Raw genomic sequence first — 20188 nt, 5'->3', positions numbered from 1 at the left:
AGAAATGCTTTTATACTTTGTTATTAGCCATAAACAATGGGGCTAAAGCGTTTAAAGGGTTGTAAGCTTATTGTTCAATTTATAACAAACTTTATGTTCTTATACAATGACAGAACAGAATTCTTTGGAATTTTACCTTAATTTTCTGACTCAAAGCTAAACAAACATGAATGCTGTTTGCTAGGGGATAGAGAAATGGCTCAGCAGTTAAAGAGCAAGGGCTGCTCTTCAGAGGACCCAGGTTTGATTCTCAGCACCACATGGTGATTCACAGTTGTCTGTAACTCCAATTTCAAGGGATCTGATGCCCTCTTCTGCCTCTGAGGGCACCAGGCTGCACAAAGTGCACAGACAGTATTTTGTAGTACTAGACAAAATAACCAGATACATAAAATAAAAAACTAAATTGCAGCCTTCTGAAATAGTCTCATAAAGTCATTTTAAGAAGATGGCTCTTGCTAATAAACTATTAATATAGTTTTATCACATATAATGCTGTTCAGTCCAGGTTAATATCAAGTGCATACAGGTGAAGCGGATTATCATAAAACTGGGCAAATACAATCTTTGTACTTCATTTCAAAGGATACCTCGGACAGAATTACATAATATAAAAGTATTTTAATAATTAATAATTAACATTCAGATAACTCATTTTCTTGTAGAACAAGTTTCATTTGTACAGAACTGCTAGTTCTATCATTATTCTATTACTGCATCTAAAGGTACTTACCAAATATGCTGTCATTCTAACAATTAGTCCATAACCAGAAAGATAAAGTCCTGATCAAAAACAGCACCTCATCACTCTTGTTCTGTTCCCCATAAGACCTTGTGATCTCTTATCAAAGTGTGCCACACTTTGTTTCTTACTGTACCTCTCAGGAATTTTTTGCCTTGCTAACCACTGTTATTGCCTAAACATGGCACACCACACTGCCACACATACAACTACTGCTGAGAAATACAGTAATGAGGGAATGCATCAATTCAGAGTGTCCTGAAACTAAAGTGACAAGTTCTCAAACTGTCTCTACTATTTCATGGTCAAACGTTACTTGCTGAATGACACTGCAGGACAGCGAGCCACCAGAAAGCATGTTATGCATGCGGGACATACTGCAGCATTTTCTAGTATCGATTCTTTCAGTTCTCACAACAACCCTGTGAGACACATACCACTGATCTGATCCTCTACAAATGAGAAAACTAACTAATACTAAAATTAACTCACATGCCAAAGAAATAAAGTTAGCTATAAGTTCAAGAAATCTGAATCAAGGTTGACATGCAATCACATGGAAGTAGAAATTTCTTGTTTTCCTAGTGTGACCTACTCTTTGTCTAGCTTAACCATTACTAGCAAGAACACAGGAGTTTTGATGTGTATCTTAAAGGCAATCATGACCAATCCCCTTGTAGAAAAAGATTCCTCTACGGAAAAAAAAAAAAATCACTCTTTTAATTTGGTGTGTTTCTATTAAACTAGAAAACACTCTTTTTGAGAAGATATGTGTATTCCCTACCTTGAACATAGGATGAATCTGATATTAATCTTCACTGTAAACAGCATGTGTCTTAGACTCACCACGGAAACACACCTCTGGTTAAGCTACGAGGGTGTTTCCAGAATGGTTTAGCACAGAAAGGAAGCCCAACCCTGCCTGTGGATGGCACTACTCTGAGCTGAGCGTCCCAGATGAAATAAAAAGGAGGTGAACTAAGTCACAGCTTTCACCTCTCTCTGCTTCCTGACTGAGCATGAAATATGACCAGCCTCATCCTGCTCCTGCCATTGCCTTCCCTCCATCATTAACTCACCCTAAATCTGTGAGCCAAAATAAGCCCTTCCTTCCTTTAGCAAGCATTGTCAGGAATGTCTACACAGCAGTACTAATACAATAAACAAATGTTTCCATAGATTTATACATATAAGAAAGCTTTCAAATTATATATTCTAAATATGGACAGTAAATGCTGTCAACTATACCACAACAAAATACATGATATTATTATGAGATGTGTAACAGACTGAATTTTCATACATTCCTAACAATGAGAACATCTGAAAATATTATATATAAATAATATGACATAATATATCTATATAGATTCCATTTCTATATTTTATATTTTCCAAATAAAATAAAAATTTTGTTTAAGCTGAGCAAACTACTGAAAACTAACCTGTTTTTGAGTCTGCATTTGACAACTGAGTCACCTTTTGGATTTTTCGTACTGGCTTGACCACTTTCTTGTCTTTACTTTTTTCAGCAGGCTTTTCTTTTACAGAGGTATCATCTGAAATGCATAGACATTGAAATCTATCGTTATAGTTCCCATTCAGCATCCACCTCCCTCAATGAGGAAACACAGTGCAGCAGCCTCTCCTCTCTGCAGTTTCAGTTACCGAAGGTCAACTGCAATCTAAAAACATTAAGTGGAAATTTCCAAACATAAACAATTCATGTTATAAATTGTGTAACATTCTGAATAGCATGCTGACATCTCTTGCTATCTAGTTCCAGACAGACAGACTGGATCATGCCTTTGTCTAAAATGTGCACACCTATAGCTTCCCAACTATAAGACACAAAATAGCCATCTCTGCTTTGTGACTATTTCTTTGGTGAAACCATAGAGCTTGTTTTCAAGTAAACTCCATTTTAAAGGCCACGGAGCTCAAGAACAGTGATGCCAGCAGCAAGGTTATGCCAAGAAGAAGCTCTCCAGTACAGTCACCCAGTGAAATGGCGCACTTGTCAACTCAGTGAAGAAAAAAATATGCTGAGTTTGCTGAGATGCATAGTAAGTTCATCTTTTATGCCGAGTTTATAAATTAATTCTATAACAACTTTGTGTAAGAAAAAAAAAAAGTACAAATAGGGTCCCGTACACAAGCATCCTTTGGTGGTCTTAGGAGGAGGAGAGAAAAGCCTTCACTGGGGCTACTCCTAGGACCCACAAACTATCAATGTGAAGCCCTCCACTGAAAAAGGGGTAAAGATTACCACTACTCCATTGTTAGGTACCAATTCTTTTTTGTTACTGTTTTTCTTTTTCAAAAACTTGTGAGAAATCTGCCTCATTTCCACAGTTGAGAAGAAGCTACAACAGTCATGCCTCCAAATAACTGCATGCTTAGAATTTCAGTGAGCATTTTCTTAGATTCTTATTTTATTTAAAATTTTCAAGATAAAAACTTTACAAAATGTAAATATACTAACCACAGAAGTTCTAAATTATAGATATGAATAATGCAATTTAAAATACATATAGAGCTCTGCTGTACAAGCAGAGCAGAAATAACTCTGAGTGAGGGCTCTAAGGCAGAAGCAAATGGTATCTAAGAGTAAGCAAGGGTTCTGCTGTGACCATAACAAACAAACAGGAGAACAGCAGGAACCCAGGTTGGAGATACAAATGAGAGCCAGATAAGGTGAAAGGTTCTTTAGGCTTTCTGTTTTACTCTTCAGTAAAATGGAAAGTTTGTAGAACATTCTGAGCAAAGGAGTAACACAATTTAAACAAAACTTTAACAAGTTTACTCTGATGGCAGTGTTGAGAGCAGACTCATTAAAAGAATTAGCAGTCACGACACCAGTTAAGAGAGTTTTCGGGTAACTCAGGCGACAGGCTGATGGTGCCTTGATTTAGGTAACAGTGACAAAGGTGGTAAAGGTAACGGTTATGCCATAGATAGAATTTAGACAATCGAACAGAAGATATGAAAGAAACGGGGGGCATGAAAAATTACTTAAGACGTGGGTCTGCGCAAGAGTAGCTGACATAGTGACAAGATTACATTGAGTAATCTTGACTTCCTACACTAAGACTGAGATATCTATAACACATTCAAGGAAGGGGTATAGTTAGCAGGTTGAGAAGAGTTTGAAATCAGGAAGGAGGTCTCAACTAGACACGCAGATGTGGAGATATTTGCAAGAGAACTATTCCAGGTTGTTAAGAATACATACATTTTCCTAGTAGGTCTTTTAGATAAAGAAGAGAGGAAAGATGATAGATGGGGAGAAAGGAAGAAAAAAAAAAGAACAGGCAGATTTAAAAAGAAAAGCTTGCCTCTAGCATGCCAAGTGAAGAACTTCAAGGAAGAGATTATTTGTGGTATCAAATGCTGCTGAGCAATAAAGATGACAGATGGACATTAAACACTGCATAGAAAGTGTATGTTATTCATGATTGTAGTAACAGCAAAACCCCAAACTCAAACAACCTTGTGTGTGTGTGTGTGTGTGTGTGTGTGTGTGTGTGTGTGTGTGTGTGTGTGTGTATAAAAGACTGATATCATTACTATACGGAAACTTTCTGCAGAGGTAGTCTATCATGATGACTGCTATGATATAGTGTGTTAAACAGCACGTTAGTAAGTGTGACTACACAGAGAAGGAAAGTATGATACAAAAGAATGAAAGCAAGATGGGTAATATACTTACTCACACAACAGCAAATGTAACAGAAACACAAGTAGAGATAGATAGGTTGATTTTTCCACCATAAAAAGAGAAGGGCAGAGTGTAACAGAATAATCTCTTATATGTCAGTAGTATCTGACATAGTCTCCCAGGCTATGACACTGTCCTATAATGTGCAGTTATTAACATTTCTTTATAAGATGAGGAAACCAAAGATGAAGATTGTTATTCTTTTGGTCCCCGCCCCTTTGCAAGCCACGCCCACCTCTGCTACCTCTGACCTCTGGTCACCATCTTGGTTCCCTTTCTCTTCCTGCCCTCCCTCGGCGTGTGCACACGCACTTCTCTCTCCCTTCCTTCTTTCTCTTCGTCTCTTTCTCTCTCTTCTTCCTTCTTTTTCTCACTCTCTCTCTCCCTCTCTCCTTTAATAAAGCTTTATGCCTATTTTCTGTGTCTGTGCCTTTAACCTGCCGCCGCCACCGCCGCCTGTTCACATGTGCCCACCGGCCTGGGGAACCTGTTGCCGCTTGTCTGCCACCGCCCCGCTACCACCCGGGGATCTTGCAGGGACCACAACCGTCTCTGCTGGGCTGACAGCTGCGCCGCTAACATTTTTTAAGAACGAAAAAGATTATGTAGCATAACCTGATATATATAACTAATAAATATCAAAGCCAGAAATGTAGAACCCTTTTAAGTTGACTACTAAAATAACTGCTCATAATTACTATATGTTCTCTCCACACGAGAAAAGTATTCTGAACACAGTGTTCAATAAAATGAAGAAAAAAAACTGGACACTTAGTGTTACAAAAAGAAAAAAAGATTAGCAAAATCTTTATGGGGCATACTAGAAAGCTGTCAGGTTTTGGAATTAAACAGTTGATTTTGAATCCTGTCTTTAATTTTTTATGCAATCCTGGAAAAAAATTCTTTCAGCTTTCAATTCCTCAACTGTTAAAAAACAAAACCAAGATGAAGCACCAGCATCTTGCTTAGTGCCTTACTAGATACTCAGAAAGTGGCAAGATCACCGTTCTCGCCATCCTGTTTCCTCTCGTTGACCACAGGCTCCTCCCAGTTTTAACTCTCTAACATGTATTCCCTTCATGTAACACTTATTTTGATTTCTGCATATGCTGACTAAAATTACTGGCCACTTTAAAGACCTCTGAGCCTCAGAGAAGTAAGCCACAATTGAACTCTGCTTCCCTAAAATCAGTCTGTCCTGGCTTTAAAAGTCCCCCAGTTTAAAAGTAGCCTTGTTTCTGTATCATTAGCCATGGGAGCTAATTTTAACCCTGGACAAGAGCCAGGGGGCTAAGAGAGTCTCATGACTTTAACAACTACTACTCTGATATATAAAAAAAGAAAAGAAAAAGGCAACACCTCAAATTTAGCCAGAGTTTCACAATTAGTACTGTAAGTTGTGGAATGCATAAAATAAGCAAGACACAGAAAGCTCTGCTCTCACCTGCGAACTGCAGTGCTAGGTCTCGGTACAACTCTCTACTCATGCTTTGAAACTCAGCCTCTTGCCACACTTTCCCGTCAGGTGTACGAATCTTGGTCTCTGAAGGGTTGAAACCTGATACACACCAACAAAGATGCTTTAAAAGACTTTTTTTTAAGTCAGATATAATTAAAACATAAAATTCACTCTGTTAAATCTTTTTTATTTTTTACATTTCATGGGGGTTGGACACATGAATGCTAAGCATAGCTGCGGAGATTAGAGGGCAAGGAGTTGTTTCTCTCCTCCCACCTTATGGATCCTGAGGATCACACTCAGGGCATCAGGTCAGTGAGCCGTCTTAGCGGTCCCAAAAATCACTCAAGCATACAAAATTAGGTGCTTTACAATATGTTTTAAGTTTCGTAACTGCTGGAGCAAAGACCTGTATTTGGTTATAGTCCAGCCATCTTAGTTTACATATTAAGAAAGATGTTCACCTCTGCAGGGCCCAGAAAACAACCTTATCTCTCCCTGTGAGTTAAGAGGGCCTGCAGACTGGCAGGCCCCGGGCTCCAGAAGTAATTAGCATTCTCCTTGTTAGTAAACATTTACAGACCCTCAGTTTTTCCTTATCTCTTCCTATCAGCTAGGGCTGTCTCCAGACCTGACATTCCAGTTTTTTTTTGTTGTATAATGCTCCTGAGAAAAAATAAAGTTGGCAGCTTGATCAGAATACAGACTTGCTGTCCGTTTCTCCCCTCCAGGGCCCAGGCTCCCGATTTGTGTCCCGTTGGTTGGGACACATAACTACCACTGAGAAAAGAAACTTTGTCCCTTTTATCAGTCACTACTCCTAAATCCTGTCCACCTCTGGCAGTTACTCATCTACTTCCTATCTTGATGGATGTGCCTATTCTAGATATTTCACATAAATAGAATCATTAAACACTGGTCATTTATGTTTAGCCTGTTTTGACTTTGTAATTTTCCAAGGCTCTAGCATCATTTATCAGGCTTTTTAGTGTCAAATGATATTTCATTGAATAGATATGACATTTTACTTATCCATATACTGACTAATAGTCAGTGGGCTATTTCTACTTTTTTCTATTACCAATAATGCTGCTATAAACATTCTTGTCCAAGATTTTGGGGAAATGCTTTCAGTTACATGTAAGAACCAATTGTTGGGTCATGGTAATGTAACTGTAAGAACTACTAAATTATTTTCTAACAGAGTAGCACAATTCTGTATTCTCACCAGCAGTACAAACTGGCTTTAACTTCTCCATATTCTTGTTGATACTATTGTCTGTCCTTTTTATTAATGCCACTCTAATGGATCTATAAGATAGCATCTTATTGTGGTCTGATGTTTCTGTGATAATTAATGTTATAAATCTACAATATGTAATTAACTTTGTATTTTCTAAAAGAGGAATACATAATTGCTATTACATTAGTATATTGATGAATACCAGTTGGAAAAAAGCAGGCTTCAATGAGATAAACACCATATATTCAGAGACTAGAAATGGAGATTCAAATAATTAAATATTCCAAGAATGACAAACACTAGGGGTGTGTCTAAACTATACCATATGCATATTTAAGAACAATAAGTACACACTCATTTTAAAAGCATCAATCAAAATTGTGGGTGTCAGAGACATAAACTACCCTTTCTTAGGATGAGAGACAAAGAATAGCACCCTTTGTCTTTGAAGATAGGCAAGTGCTTATTATTATCTATTTCTGCCTCTATATGAACAAATGAATAAGCTGCTATTCATATTGGTAAAATGGTCCCAAAGTAACACATGGTCAGTGTCTCAGAAACATTACATATGTGCTTCTTTCTAGAAATTAGTCTCCTGATTTTTCACTCCAATTCTATCACTACTTAAGAAATTCACTACCCTGATGGCTCCTTGGCCTTGAGAGGGAGGGAGGGGAGGTATGGGTGGAGGGGAGGGGAGGGAAGGGGGAGAAGGAGGGGAGGGAAGGGGGAGGAGGAGGGAAGGGAGGGGGGAGGAGGAGGGAAGGAGATGGAAATTTTTAAATATAAAAAAAATAAACCATGAGGAAAAAAAAAAAAGAGAAATTCACTTCTCACCTGGCAGTCGTGGTACATGCCTTTAATCCCAGCAGAGGCAGGAAGAACTGTGAGTTCAAAACCAGCCTAGTCTATAGAGCTAGTTCCAAGACAGCCAGAAACTACGCAAAGAAACCCTGTCTCCAAAAAAAAAAAAAAAAAAAAAAAAAAAAAAAGAGAGGAAGAGGAAGGAAGGAAGGAAGGAAGGAAGAGAACAGGACAGAAAAGAAAAGAAAAGAGAAGAGAAAAGAAAAGAAAAGAAAAGAAATATACTTCTCTGTGAGTTGGAGTCAACCTGGTCTACAAAGAGTTTCAGGACTAGACACTCAGATACTGTCTTAAAAGAAAAAAGAAATATACTGAACTTTGAGTGATTATTTTTGCAAAATAATAAAATAATGTGGATAATAACAATGCAATATAAAGATATACTGGGGTTTTGTTTTGTTAAAATACAGTCTCATCATGTAGCCCATGTTGGTCTATAAAATGTGATTCTCTTGCCTCAATATGCCAACTGCTGAGATTGTACATGTATAGAGATGTACTGCCTTAACCAGCTCTAGAACTATTATACTTACCAAAAAATTGGGAGCCAATAAATACTTATAGAATTTAATCAATGTGAACAATAAGCTAAAATCAAACTTGGTATAAGTACTTTATAGATATTAATCATATAGGCAGAGTATACCAACTTTTCAGATTTGGGAATTATTTTGGATTTTGGAATATATACAATACAGAGATCTGGCACAGCCTACATGTGTGCATTCAATACACATATGGGCTCAATGTAAATTTATACATATTTTAACAATATTGTACACAAAACAAAGTGTGTACATACTAAACATTACAAAAAAAGGTATCAGTCACTATTTCTGCCACCCTTGTGATCAATCTATAGTTGACATTAACATCATTTCTGTCTGAATTTAAATGTTACCTAACGACAATTATTTTCTTCCTTATTCCCTCATAATCACCTAAAGTGAAGAAAGTTACATACCACAAATACAGAGACAAACTCATTCAAAATACCACTAGAATTCAGCTGCCTCAATACCAGAAACAGCAAACGTGATGGCAGCTTTCAGGGCACCACAAAGCCGTGTTTAGACTGAGAAGTTCCTGCAAACTGCATTTCCTTTTCTGGTTAGAAGAACTTCTGACCCAAAAGCCACTCCAACAGGGCAACAGATAGGCTGAAAGCCTACCCACACCTCTCCTACTGCTCCTGAGATCCAATGCCCCCAGTATCATCCCCAGCTCTGTAGCAGAAAACCTAATGTGTTCTCTGATTCCTCTCTGACCCCATCCCCAATTGAACACAGGGATCCTCTGCCCCAATTTTCCTCCCCAACTCATCCCAGCATCCCAGCCTCTGACACCGGCAGCCATTCCCTGGGAACGCACCAGCAGGGCAGAACAGGGAAAAGGTAAACCTACTGAAGACCTTCACCACTCCCCACTCTCCTCTAAACCCAATTCCATTACATCCCTGGTTCTGCAACAGAACACCTGTTGCAGACCCCTGCTCCCTGCATGTCCTGTGTATCCACAGACCTTTCCTTCGAAAGCCCCTCATTACTTTATCCCAACCCCTAACTCCAGCAGGCACTCCCTGCCATGGAAGCAGGTGGCTGTCTGTAGCTCTTCCCCTCTCCTTCAGGTCTCTAGACCCAATCCCAGTCTCATCCCAGCAGACCCTCTGGGGTGACCTCTCTTCACTGTCTCCCCATTCCAAGGAGGCAAAATAAGCAAATCCTGGTTAAACACTCTGCTCCCTCCTGTGAACCTCTTCAAACCCCTAGACTATCCCCACTCCAAAGGATCAGCTTCCAATACCCAGAAACACATTTCACATGGAACCTAAGTGGTCCAAAGAAAATTTCCTACCAGGCAACACACAGACATCACACTCCCCAGAAATCCAGAAAGGAAACAGAAAACAAAGAACAAAACAGTCACCCAACAAAGTCAAATCTAGGAATCAGCATCCAGACCTGTAATCATCCCAATCCCAGATGCCTAGACACCAGTGTAAGAACACAATCAACAGCCGGGCGATGGTGGCGCACGCCTTTAATCCCAGCACTCGGGAGGCAGAGGCAGGCGGATCTCTGTGAGTTCGAAGCCAGCCTGGTCTACAGAGCTAGTTCCAGGACAGACTCCAAAGCCACAGAGAAACCCTGTCTCGAAAAACCACACAAAAAAAAAAAAAAAAAAGAACACAATCAACAACAGTCCAGGCAGTAGGCTGCCACTGGAGTGCAGTATCCCACCACAGCAGGCCCTGAATATGCCAACATAGCTGAAACACAAGAAAGAGACTTTAAAACCACCTGAATAAAGATAATAGAGGTCCTTAAAGAGGAAATAAATACATCCCTTAAAGAAATCCAGAAAAACACAAACAGAAAAAGGAAATGAATAAAACTATTCAAGACCTTAGGAAAATCCAAATTGAGGGAATTATGAAAATAAAAAAAAATTAGGAACTCAAACAGGAACTACAGAGGCAAGCTTCACCAACAGAATACAAGAGATGGAAAAGAGAATCTCAGGTGTTGAAGATACAATAGAAGAAAAAGGATACACTGGTTAAAGAAAAAGTTAAATCTCAAAAACTTCAGACACAAAACATCCAGGAAATCTGGAATAATGTGAAAAGAGCAAATCTAAGAATAGCATGAATAAAAGGAAAAGAATCCCAGCTAAAAGGCCCAGAAAATAATTTCAACAAAATCATAAAAGAAACTTTTCCTTACCTAAAGAAGGAGAGGCCTACAAAGGTACAAGAAGCATTCAGAACACCAAATAATAAAATTCCCTAGCAAATAATAATCAAAACATGAAATACACAGGACAAAATATATATTAAAGTTAGGTGATGGTGGCACATACCTTTAATCCCAGCACTCAGGAGACAGAAGCAGGCAAATCTCTGAGTCTGAGGCCAGCTTGCTCTACACGAACTAGTTCTAGGACAGTCAAAGATACACAGAGAAACCCTGTCTTGAAAAGCAAAACAAAATTTAAAACTGCATGGGAAAAAGACCAAGAAACATAAAAGCAGACCCATTAGAATGATACCTTACTTCTCAATGGAGACTCCAGAGCCAGAAGGACCTGGACAGGTGTGCTGCAGACTCTAAGAGACCATAGATGCCAGTCCTAGACCACTATACCCAGCAAAACTTTCAATCACCATTGATGGAGAAAATAAGACATTCTGTGATAAAGCCAAATTTAAACAATACCTACCTACAAATCCAGCTCTCAGAAGGTGATAGAGGGAAAATCCAACCTATTCAGTTTAACCCATTAAAACAGAGGTAACAAATAATCTCAGATCAGCAAAATCAAAAGGGAAATGTATACACACAGAGACACACACACAAAACACACATACTGCTGCTGCCAACAACAGCAGCAAAATAACAGGAATCAACAAATACTGCTCATTGATATCTTTTCAATACCAGTGGTCTCAATTTTCCAAAAGATATGACTAACAGAATGAATTCAAAACCACAATCCACCCTTCTGCTGCATCCAAGAAACACACCTCAACATCAAGGATAGACATAACCTCAGGGTGAAGGCTTGGTAAAAGATATTGCAAGCAAATTAACCTAAGAAGCAACCTGGTATAACAATTTTAATATCTAACAAAATAGACTTCAAATCAAAACTAATCAAAAGAGATAGTGAAGAACACTACAAATTCAAAGGGAAAATTCACCAAGATGACATTTCAATTCTTAATATCTATGCACCAAATACAAGGGCACTCAAGTACGTAAAACAAACACGACTACAGCTTAAATCACATAATGACCCTCATGCACTGATAGTGGAAGAGCTCAATACCCCACTCTCACAAACGGACAAGTCATCAAAACAAAAACTAAAGAGAGAAATACTGGAGTTAAGAGACATTATGAACCAAATGGACTAACAGATATCTACAGACATTTCACCCAAACACAAAAGAATGCACCTTCTTCTCCGCACCTCACAGAACTTTCTCCAAAATTGACCACATACTTGGAAACAAATCAAGTCTCAATAGATGCAAGAAAACTGAAATAACACCCTGCATCCTTTCAGACCAGCACGGATTAAAGCTGAATATCAACAACAAAAACAACAGAAAGCAAAAAAACAAAAACAAAAACAAAAAAAACAAAAAGCTCACAACTCATTGAAACTGAACAACTCTCCAGTGAATGAAAAATGAGTAAAGACAAAAATAAAACAGAAATGACAAACTTTCTAGAACTGAAAATAAATACACAGCAGTCCTAAACTTCTGGGACACAATGAAGATGGTCCCAAGAGGCAAGTTCATAGTACTAAATGCCTAGATTAAAAAAACAAGCAAACAAACAAACAAAAAACTGGAAAGATTTCATACTATCAACTTAACAACACACTTGAACACTCTAGAACAAAAAGAAGTAATCACAACCAAGAGGAGTAGACAGCAAGAAATAAACTGAGGGCTAGTCAATAAAAAAGAAACAAAGAACAATAGAAAGAATCAATGAAACAAAGGGTTGACCCTCTGAGAAAACTAAACAAGATAAACAAACCCTTATCCAAACTAACTAAAAGAGAGAATATCCAAATTAACAAAATCAGGAACAAAAACAGGGATATAACAATAGATACTGAGGAAATTCATAGAATCATAAGGACATTAAAAGCCTGTATTCCACCAAACTGGAAAATAAAAAAAGGATATTTTTTTATAGCTACCACTTATCAAAGTTAAATCAAGATCAAATAAGCAATGTAAACAGATCACCACTAGTGAAATAGAAGCAGTTACTAAAAGGCTCTCAACCAAACAAAGAAGATGGTATGGGAAAGATCTCCCATGGTTGTGGATCACTAGGATTAACATAGTAAAAATGATCATCCTACCAAAAACAATCTACAGATTCAATGCAATTCCCCTCAAAATTCCAACGCAATTCTTCACAGACCTTGATAGGGCAATTCTCAACTACACATGGAAACACAAAAATTCAGGATAGCTAAAACAATCCTGAACAATAAAAGAGCTGCTGGAGGTCGCCATCCCTGGTTTCAAATTGTATTACAGAGCTAAAGTAATAAAAAATACATGGTATTGGCATAAAAACAGACATGTTACTCAACAGAATCAAACTGAAGACCCAAACATAAATCCCTACACTCCTATGAACACTAATTTTTTTTTTTTTATAAAGACGCCAGAAATAGCTGGGAGGTGGTGGTACATGCCTCGGGGGGGAAATGGTGGCACACGCCTCAGGAGGCAAAGGCAGGCAGACCTCTGTGAGTTCGAGGTCAGCCTGGTCTACAGGACAGCCAAGACTACACCGAGAAACCCTGTCTCATAAAAACAAAACTCAAAAGAAGGAAGAAAGGAAGAAAGGAAGGAAGGAAGGAAGGCAGGCAGGCAGGCAGACTGGAAAAAAAGACTGCTTCTTTAACAAATGATCAACTTGACATCAGCATGCAGAAGAATACGAATAGATCCATACCTATCACCCTGCACAAAGCTCTACTTCAAATGTATCAAAGCCTCAACATAAAACCCAATACACCCAACCTGACAGAAAAGAAAGTGGGGAATAGCCTTGAACTCATTGGCACAGCAGACAGCTTTCTGAACAGAACACTGATAGCACAGGCACTAAAATCAACAATTCATAAATGGGACCTCATGAAACTGAAAAGCTTCTATAAGGCAAAGGACATGGTCATTTGGACAAAACAGCAGCCTACAGAATGGGAAAAGATTTTTACCAACTCCACATCCAATAAAGGACTATATATCCCAAATATATAAAGAACAGAAGAAAACTAGGTATCAAAAAACAAATAATTGAATTTTAAAATGGGATACATATCTAAACTGAGAATTGTCAATAGAGGAAACTCAAACAGCTGAGAAACACTTAAGAGAAATGTTCAACATCCTTAGCCATCAAGGAAATGAAAACCAGAACAACTTTGAGATTCCATTTTACACCTGTCAGAATGGCTAAGATCAGTAACACAGTGACAGCTCATGCTGGCGAGGATGTGACATGAGGACTCCTCCACTGCTAGTGGAGTGCAAACTTGTGCAGCTGCTTTGGAAATCAGCTTGGCAGTTTTTCAGGAATCTGAAGATAACTCTACCTCAAGATCTAGCTGTACCACTCTTGGGCATACACCCAAAGGACTCTTCATCCTTTCACAAGGACACTTGCTGAACCATGTTCAATGTTGCTCTGTTCATAATAGTCATAGTACGTCCCTCAATAGTAGAATGGATTAAGAAAATATGGTACATTTACACAATGGCATATTACTCAGCTGTTTAAAAAAAAATGCTATCATGGGGGCTGGAGAGATGGCTCAGTGGTTAAGGGCACTGGCTGTTCTTCCAGAAGACCCGGGTTCAATTCCCAGCACCCACATGGAAGCTCAGAATTTGTAACTCCAGTTCCGGGGAATCTGACATCCTAATACAAATATACATGCAGGCAAAACACCAATGCACAATAATCAACATTTTTTTAAATGACATCATGAAATTTGCAGACAAACAGAACTGGAAAAAAATCATACTATGTGAGGTAATCCAAACCCAGAAAAATAAATATGGTATGTATTCACTTCTATGTGAATATTAACAATTAAATGAATGATAACCAACCTACAATCTGAAGACCCAGAAAGGTTAGGTATAGGGAAAGGAACTAGGGGGGACAAATGGGTCTCTCTGGGAGGAGGAAATAGAATAGATTTTATAGATGGACTGGAGGCAGGTAGGGATAGGAATGGAGGATCAGCTTTGAAAAGAGAGAGATGAAAGGGTTGAGGGAGGAAATGCAGGGAGAGACAACTAGAATTGAGGGGCACTTGAGGGATGATGTGGAAACCTCATGCAGTGGAAACATTCTAAAATCTATAGAGGTGACCTTAATGAAGTCTCCTACTAATGAGGGAGACAGTCCAAACTGACCGTCTCTTTTCACTAAGCAAGGCTTCCACTACAGAGACTGCATTGCATCCAAATGAGTTGCTGGCCAATGGGGGTCCCATGGAAATCACGCAACAACCCAGGCTGTTGCTAAGACAATGGGTTGCTCTCTACAAACGGACAGCAGGGCCTTATTACCAAGGACAACACCCACACAACTTATTGAACAAGAAGTCAAGCTGGTGCCTACACGGAGTCTTCACCCCTACATTCTAGTGTCTCTGGTGTATAGCAGGCTACCAAAAGAGAAATATAAACACCAATTTGGCCATAAAATCTTTGACCTACAATCTGTCCTGCCTGGAAGGTATGCTAGGGCAACGATAGCAAAGAACTTGTGAGAGTAGCCAACCAATGTCTGGTGAGACTTAAGGCTAACTTCATGAGATGGAAACCATACCCAACACTGCTTGGGTGACCAAGAACCAGAGACTAGATAGCCCAGGGACCAAACCAAACACTACTGGTCTTTGAAAAAAAGAAGCATCAATAAAATGATTCCTAATGGTATTCTAAGGTATACTCATAGATCAGTGCCTTATTCAGTCTTCCTGCAGTAGAGAGGACCAGATGCAGAGACCCACAGCCACACTCCTCAGAGCTCAGGGAACTTCAATAAGGAGGCAGAAAGAGTGGAACCGGAGGAGATGGACAACACTGGGAGAACAACTCCCTCTGAATCGACTCAGCAGGGCTCCTATGAACCACATAGACTGAAGCAGCATACACAGACACACAGCGTCTATGGGGTCTGCACCAGGTCCTCTACATATGTATTATAGTGTCCAACTTAGTATTTTTATAGGACTCATGAGTCTGTGAATGAGTGGATCTCTGATTCTTGTACTTGCCCTTGGGGCTTATTTCCTTGTGTTGGGTTACCTTGACCAGCCTCAATGTGATGGAATTTGTTTTATCTTATATTTTATTTTATCATGTTTGGTTGCTATCTCTTAGAAGCCTGCTCTTTTCTAATGAGAGACAGGAAGGAATAGATCTGGAGGGAAGGGGAAATGGAGAGGAACATGGAGGAATGAAGAGAGGGGAAACTGTACTATACTGTATGAGAAAAGAATCTACTTTCATAAAAAGGGGGAGGTTTAAAAAAAGAAAGATGGGAAAAAGAGAAGAAATTCCAGAGGCAGCTGGAGGACTAGGAAGCAGGTCTGCTCGTGATGGTTTTTAATGTTTCCTCTAGAGTTTCTGACCTCATTTGCAAGCTTTTGTTTTAGTAGTTGCTCTTTGATATTATAAACCAACATGATTTTTTTTTTTCTTTTTTTTTTTTTTTTTTTTTTTGGTTTTTCGAGACAGGGTTTCTCTGCAGCTTTTTTAGAGCCTGTCCTGGAACTAGCTCTTGTAGACCAGGCTGGCCTCGAACTCACAGAGATCCGCCTGCCTCTGCCTCCCGAGTGCTGGGATTAAAGGCGTGCGCCACCACCGCCCGGCACCAACATGATTCTTGTTCTGTTGTGAATAAGCACTGCTTCAAGTCCTTCAACTAATCCTAATGTTCCCTGTTACCTACAGGCATTACCATCGTCACCATCCCTAACACCATTGTCACCTAGGTTCAGAACCACTTCAATTTTTGTACCACAAACTGCAGCCTCAATAGCAATACAGTAATTTCTCTAAACCCATTTCTAAAGACATATTTCATACATGTAAGGCCAGAAATCTTGTTTCTTTTTCCACTTGACACTTTATTATCATAACTGAACACAGAATTGCAGGCCAGAAGTTTGTGTCAGACATGCTCATTTCTGACCTTAGTCACATGTTCCAACTAATGCTCAAAGTACACACAGCATCTTCAGATTAACTCATTTTGTTAAATTCATATAAAAACCCTTCCACACTTGCATCTCTGCTCTCCACTGTTAGCATGCTTTCAACAAAGTGTTTTGGGTTCTGAGATGGCTCCAAAGGTAAAGGCATTCATTTCCCAAATGCGAGAACTTGAATTTGATTCCTAGGACCCACATGGTGAAAGGAACAACTTGTCCTCTGACCTAGAGACCTATGTTGTAACATGTCCATGCCGACAAATGCGTATACAAACACAATCAAATGTTTAAAAGTAATTTTGAAAAAAGGAAGTGTATTTATATTGACTCTTCATCAACCTAAGGAAATCCTAAACACATAATTAATGCATTCTTAAGGAATACATTGCATAAATATTATTTTTAGTTTGGGGTTAATTTTTTTTCTTTTTTATTTCTCTATGCTGCTGAGGACTAAACCTAGAGCCTTACAAACAGTGGGTAAGGGTTTTACCATTGTGCTACACATTCTGCAAGCCCATACATAATATTCTAATAAGAATTTCTGCTACAGGATGAGCAGAACAGTTGTCAAGGGATAACAAAATCCTGTCGTCATCATTTAAGCCAGCTCCCTAGTAGTGAGTGTGAGCAGCTAATAATACCTGTGCTGGTAAAACCAACTTTAAAGCTGTCTATGGTCTAGTTTTTTATTAGCACAACAGACTGGTAAGAAATTAACCTCTTTAAAACAGAGAAGGTAAATGCTTCCACTTATCACAGAGTTTTACAGCTTATGTGTGCCTGCTGCATTAACACACCTCAGCAGTCATTCTGTCTTTGGCATCCTGGATTCCTGTAGCATCTTCTCAGCTATAGCTACTATCTTCCTGGGGCAGTATCACAAAAACAGTAACGTGCCTTGAGTATTTTTTATTTTCATGAGCAACAACTTTGGCAAACTAGTTACTGAATTTCTCTCTGGCTTTGTAATCAAATATGGTTTTCCACCATGAATCCTAAAATAGTAATAATAATAATAATAATAATAATAATCCTCTGCTTTTTCTTAAAGTTCTCCATAGTCACAGCTCCTTTCTAGCTCAGTTCATTATGACAGGTCTCCACAGGTTTCACAAGATCATGCCAATCGATGGAATGTTACTGCAATACAGACAGAGCTACTCTTAAAGATACTTGTCTATAGCTCTAGTCTGCTTTTCTTTTCATTAACTTCTGCTCATCACTTTCGTGACAGAACTTCATCAGGTTATCTTGTACCTCAGGTCACATTTGGTGGTCACTCCAGTCCAAACCCTTCTGTAGGATGTTTCCCACTTAGGATTCTTGACATTCACGCTATTGATAAACCTAAGTACTTTCTTTTTTATTCTGTTACCAATAAGCGGGTCTGCAGGGCTTTGTGACATTCCCAACAGAGCAGAAAATAAGCAAACGGCAAGAAACTCTCCCAAACCCTTTGTGGGACATGATGAGGAAAGGCAACTGCCATGTGATCTACACATATATTGTTTTATCACTATGAGCACAATGGAGTTGGGAAATCTGGGCACACATGGTAAAAATATATCCGAGCTGATGGGGCATGGTTGGGCTTTTAATCCCATGGGAGTCTGATTAAACAATATTATTCACCTGCATTTTGACTGTGACCTGCCACATGAGGTCAGGAGAAGTAGAACTTTCCACTTACAATGTTCTATCAGTGCTTACCATATTTCAGCATTTGGAGTACTTGGGTTTTGAATATATTTTTCTCACTCTCTTTCGGCATCATTTCTTTCTTCAGAAACCCATCTTTGTATTTTCATCTTCACATATGTTAAGATTTCGCTAGCAATAAATTCCTTAGTCCCCAAATCATAAACTCCTTTCTTATGTCCAATTTTCTTCTGCTTATTCAATTTTCTGAATAGAACTCTTTTTAAAATTCCTGGGGCCAGAGAGACGGCTCAGTGGATAAGATGTTAAGAGTGCACACTGCTCTTGAAAAGGGTCCCAGGTCAGATTCTAGCACCCACAATTGCATAGCTCACAATTGCCTGTGGACATCCATGCATTTGTACACACACACACTTAAAAAACAAAACAATTACAGTCATGACCAAGCTGGGCTCTTTACCTTCACTGATTTTTACACCAGAAAGAAAAAAAGACAGGCAAGCATTAAGTTCAATATGAGCAAGAATCATTGTGGTACACATGCCATTTGTGTTTCATCAAATAATTTCCATGTCCTTGGGGTCTTGTTTTTATTTTTTATACAGAGTCTCATCTTGTAATCCCAAAATGACCTCAAATTTACAATCCTATCTTGTCTCTTTAAACACACACACACACACACACACACACACACAAACAAAACCAACTACTACCAAACATGAGGCTTGAAGACCTAGGAAAGAGGGAGGGAGGCAGAACAAATAACAGAAAGGGAACGATGGACCTATCAACATGCAGAATTGGTTCAGTATGATTAAAAAAACACTGTATATAAAGAAGAAATAAACACAAGCACAAATTGCTTGCTATGCACAAACTGTCCCTGGAATGACACACAACCTGATAACACAAGTAACCTCCAGAAACAGGTCCAGATGGTTAGAACAGAGAACAATAAAGCTTTTAGAGTATAGACTTCAAATCTTTACAACAGTCAATCAAATTAATTTATTATGTATTCAAGCAAATAAAATATCACTTTAGAATATAATATAATAAAGCCCATTTAATTTACACTGAATAAAAACTACTTTGCTACTGTAAAAAAATAAATCCATTAATCAGAATATTAAAAACTACATTCTATAACAATTTTTAAATGCCTAATAAACATTATCAAAATAATCCCTCTGAAAGTTGTACTTATAAAATCATTTAATATAAAAACAAGTACATTTTAAAAAACCTATCATAAAAAAATGGTAAACCCAATGACCAACTTTTAAAAAGTTAATATTTAAGATTTCTACTTTTAGGACTCACAACATCTAACTAAAGTATTGAGTAAAATAGCACTGGAAATAAGATATCTTAAGTTTCTTTTAGTGAGATAAACTTTGGTATCTTAGAACTTTGATTTTTTTTTTTTTTTAGAACTAAGAAAAAAAAACATGAACTATGGAGTGTTTTAAAGGATCTAACAAGGAATAGCAAGGATTCGGGGCAATCACCTCTTCAAAACCAAGAAGAACATTTTGTCTTTTTTTAGAACTAAGAAAAAAAAAAAACATGAACTATGGAGTGTTTTAAAGGATCTAACAAGGAATAGAAAGGATTCGGGGCAATCACCTCTTCAAAACCAAGAAGAACATTTTGTCTCTACCATTTGCTACTTGCTCTGCAACAGTGTAGATATGATATACATACAACTAAAAGATA

At 38.4% G+C, this 20188-nt stretch overlaps 1 protein-coding gene across 4 annotated transcripts in view; it reads right to left on the bottom strand.

Annotated features, from left to right (window-relative positions):
* Cep350 (centrosomal protein 350) overlaps positions 1-20188 on the bottom strand; it is a 154216-nt gene that overhangs the window by 105521 nt on the left and 28507 nt on the right. For all 4 annotated transcript variants that reach the window (XM_038348773.2, XM_038348778.2, XM_038348777.2 and 1 more), the window contains exons 7-8: positions 5908-6021; positions 2188-2301 (exon numbers count right to left, since the gene is read on the bottom strand). In XM_038348773.2, coding sequence (XP_038204701.1) covers positions 2188-2301; positions 5908-6021 — 228 coding nt within the window. The remainder of the gene's footprint in view (positions 1-2187; positions 2302-5907; positions 6022-20188) is intronic.

The sequence above is a fragment of the Arvicola amphibius genome, chromosome 12 (genome assembly GCF_903992535.2).
Source record: "Arvicola amphibius chromosome 12, mArvAmp1.2, whole genome shotgun sequence".
NCBI lineage: Eukaryota > Metazoa > Chordata > Mammalia > Rodentia > Cricetidae > Arvicola > Arvicola amphibius.
Note: the sequence above shows the minus strand (reverse complement) of the source record. Positions and strands in the feature narration are given on the sequence as shown.